Below are 2,949 nucleotides of genomic sequence, written 5' to 3' on the forward strand. Positions count from 1 at the left end.
AAGCAGCAAAGTTGCGCTGCAGCAGCAGCAGCAGCAAGGTCGAGGGACAACTGCAGCAGCAGCAGCAGCAACAGCAGCAGCAACAGCAGCAGCAGCAGCAGCAGCAGCAGCAGCAAAGTTGCGCTGCAGCAGCAGCACGAAATTTGATCCTAGTTGCAAGGGATTAAGAAAAAGATTGTTTCCCTCCTTTATTGTTCTTCACTAGTTCAATAGCAGCTGCTGCTGCAGCTGACGCTAGTGCAGCAGCTGCTGCTGCAGCTGCTGCTGCTGCAGCTGACGCTAGTGCTGCAGCTGCTGCTGCAGCTGCTGCTGCTGCAGCTGACGCTAGTGCTGCAGCTGCTGCTGCAGCTGCTGCTGCAGCTGACGCTAGTACTGCAGCTGCTGCTGCTGCAGCTGCTGCTGCAGCTGACGCTAGTGCTGCAGCTGCTGCTGCAGCTGACGCTAGTGCTGCAGCTGTTGCTGCAGCTACTGTTGCAGCTGACACTGCTGCTGTTGCAGCTCTTGCTGCTGCAGCTCTTGCTGCTGCAGCTCTTGCTGCTGCAGCTCTTGCTGCTGCATCTGCTGCTGCTGCTGCATCTGCTGCTGCTGTTGCATCTCCTGCTGCACCCGCTGCATCCGGTGCAGCAGCATTTCTATTTGTATAAACACTGTGGTATGTGTTTATGTTTTAATTTTATCGTTTATATGTATAAAAGTTTTATTATGTTTGTGTTTTTGTGTGAAATGCATAGAAGGGTCAACAATATACAAATAAGAAGCGAGGAGGACGAGAGCGGTGCCGCAGCAGAAGAGAGAAGAAGGAGAGAAATCAGCAGCAAGAGAAGAAGAAACAAAACAAGAAAAAACAATAGATAAAGCATTCCCAAAACATTTTAATATATTATCTGCATATTTCAATACAGCAGCAACAACGAGGCCACCAATAGCCTGTATAAAGATAGCAGCAACAGTGATTGGGGTGTATGCATAGAAGAATCCTTTTGTTTTTATTTCTTCTCCGTTTGTATATAAAACACCTACTAAACCTATCAATACACCATATACTGCTAGCTGCATATTATTTATCCATATTGTGGTTTTCTTTTCTTTTAGTATCTTCTCTAAATATACACCAGCTAGGCCGCTTGTTATGCATGCACACAACANGTTTTCTTTTCTTTTAGTATCTTCTCTAAATATACACCAGCTAGGCCGCTTGTTATGCATGCACACAACACTGCAACTAACCCTATAAACGTATTCTGATCATTTATACTCATACTTTCTTCTCCTCCTCCTGCTGCTGCTGCTGCTCCCGCTGCTGCTGCTGCTGCTGCTGCTGCTGCTGCTGCTGGTGCTGCTGCTGGTGGTGGTGGTGGTGGTGATGGGTATTGTATGAGGCTGACCCCTGCAAAGAGAAGAACTAAAGCGAACCACTTAAGGGGGGATAGACGGCGGCCTAGAATAAGAACAGAAAGCAGTGCTGTTGTTAGTATTTTTAGTTGATATGTTACTTGATATACAGCCCCAGATAGATTAGATAAAGAAATAAATATTAAATTATTTTGTATTGCATAAAGAATACCCGGGATTCCTACTTTTATCATTTCTATAGGATTGGCGATGATCCCCGTATACACCGCAGCAGCTGTATTTTTTATATTTTTATTTTGCTCGAGCCATACAAAAGGGAAAGATATTAATAGCTTCACAACCTCAGCACAAACAACAGCAGAAGTTGTAAAATATAGAGATTCTCCCCCCCATCTTCTTGATCGTGATAGACGCAGTATACTTACACCAGCAACCGTCTGAAATACTAAAGCTAACAGAGCCACCCACCGCATAGAAACCCCCAAAAACCGGGGCGGCTTATCCGCCTTCGTGTCGCTCATGTTGAGGCATTCGGAGNCAACGGCGATGAACACCAAAAAAAAAAAAAAAAAAACCAGGCCAGAGAGAAATACACACACACTCCGGCGGAGTTATCCACAAAAAAAAAATAAAAAAGATGAAAATTCAACAGAGTCCCAGCGGCTTAGCGGGATATATGCAGCGCGGCGTCAGCCGTCTGAGCAGCGCAATAGGAAAAGGGTAGGGGTATGAGTTGTGTATAGAAATGTAGAAAATGAGAGTTAAAAGAATTGTATAAATTCTCCTAAATGTGAAAAAAGAACATAAAAACAATGCAGAAAAATAAAAATTAATTTTTATTCTATTTTCCGTTTCAGAAGATCGCAGCGGCGACAGCAGCGGCTGCCGTTGGCACTGAACCGACGGCTTGTGTAGAGGGGGCACCAGAGAGGGGAAACGATGATTAAATATTTGTTTAAAAGCATGAAAAAGTGTTTATCTGTAATGAGGAAGTCCTGATCTCTTCTTAAATAGCTTAAAATGAACGCTTTCCCCCTTCTCTCCCGCATGCATTGCAACAATGCACGGGGTGTAGTCGGCGGCCTCTGCGGCAACCGGCTGACAAAAAGCACAAATTCTTTCTCTCGTCGTTTCTTCAGCACAGACGGGGGCAGACTTTTAAACCCAAACCCGCGGCCTACGCAGTACCAGACCGTCATAGTCAACGAGGCAGTAAACCCCCCCCCAGGCAAACCCTTTAGCTTTACTCCCTTCTTTATCGGTGCCGGTGCATTCATGGTCATCTTCCCCTGCGTACAAACCACCATGGAGCTGCGCAAATACTACAGAGAGGTAAGCACAGCGCATGCAGCCCCGCTTTCTCCCCTCCTCTTTTACACCGTAGCGGCCGTTGTATTATGTATTGGCTCTGATACTTCAGCTTACATTCTCGTTGCAGTGTACGTACTACTCGAGCGTCCTCTCTCCCCCTCTTGTATACGAAATAAAGGAAAACAAAGAGCAACATAGCGACCTTCTTTGAACTGTATATGAACACAGTTGAATCTGCTTAGCTGCGTTGATTGTATCTTCTTTGTTTTGTTTGCATGCGGGGAG

General features: G+C 45.6%; 1 protein-coding gene across 1 annotated transcript; it reads right to left on the reverse strand.

Moving 5' to 3' along the window:
• Window positions 1-163: 163 nt before the first annotated feature.
• On the reverse strand, window positions 164-1,586 carry EMH_0033940 (uncharacterized protein; the record flags this gene model as incomplete). Its single annotated transcript, XM_013494805.1, has 3 exons — window positions 164-609; window positions 1,262-1,387; window positions 1,565-1,586. 3 exons carry the CDS (start codon window positions 1,584-1,586, stop codon window positions 164-166), a joined length of 594 nt encoding a protein of 197 aa, XP_013350259.1.
• Between the last annotated feature and the right edge of the window lie 1,363 nt (window positions 1,587-2,949).

This window comes from Eimeria mitis, genomic scaffold (genome assembly GCF_000499745.2).
Source record: "Eimeria mitis Houghton genomic scaffold, Emh_scaff1294, whole genome shotgun sequence".
Lineage (NCBI taxonomy): Eukaryota > Apicomplexa > Conoidasida > Eucoccidiorida > Eimeriidae > Eimeria > Eimeria mitis.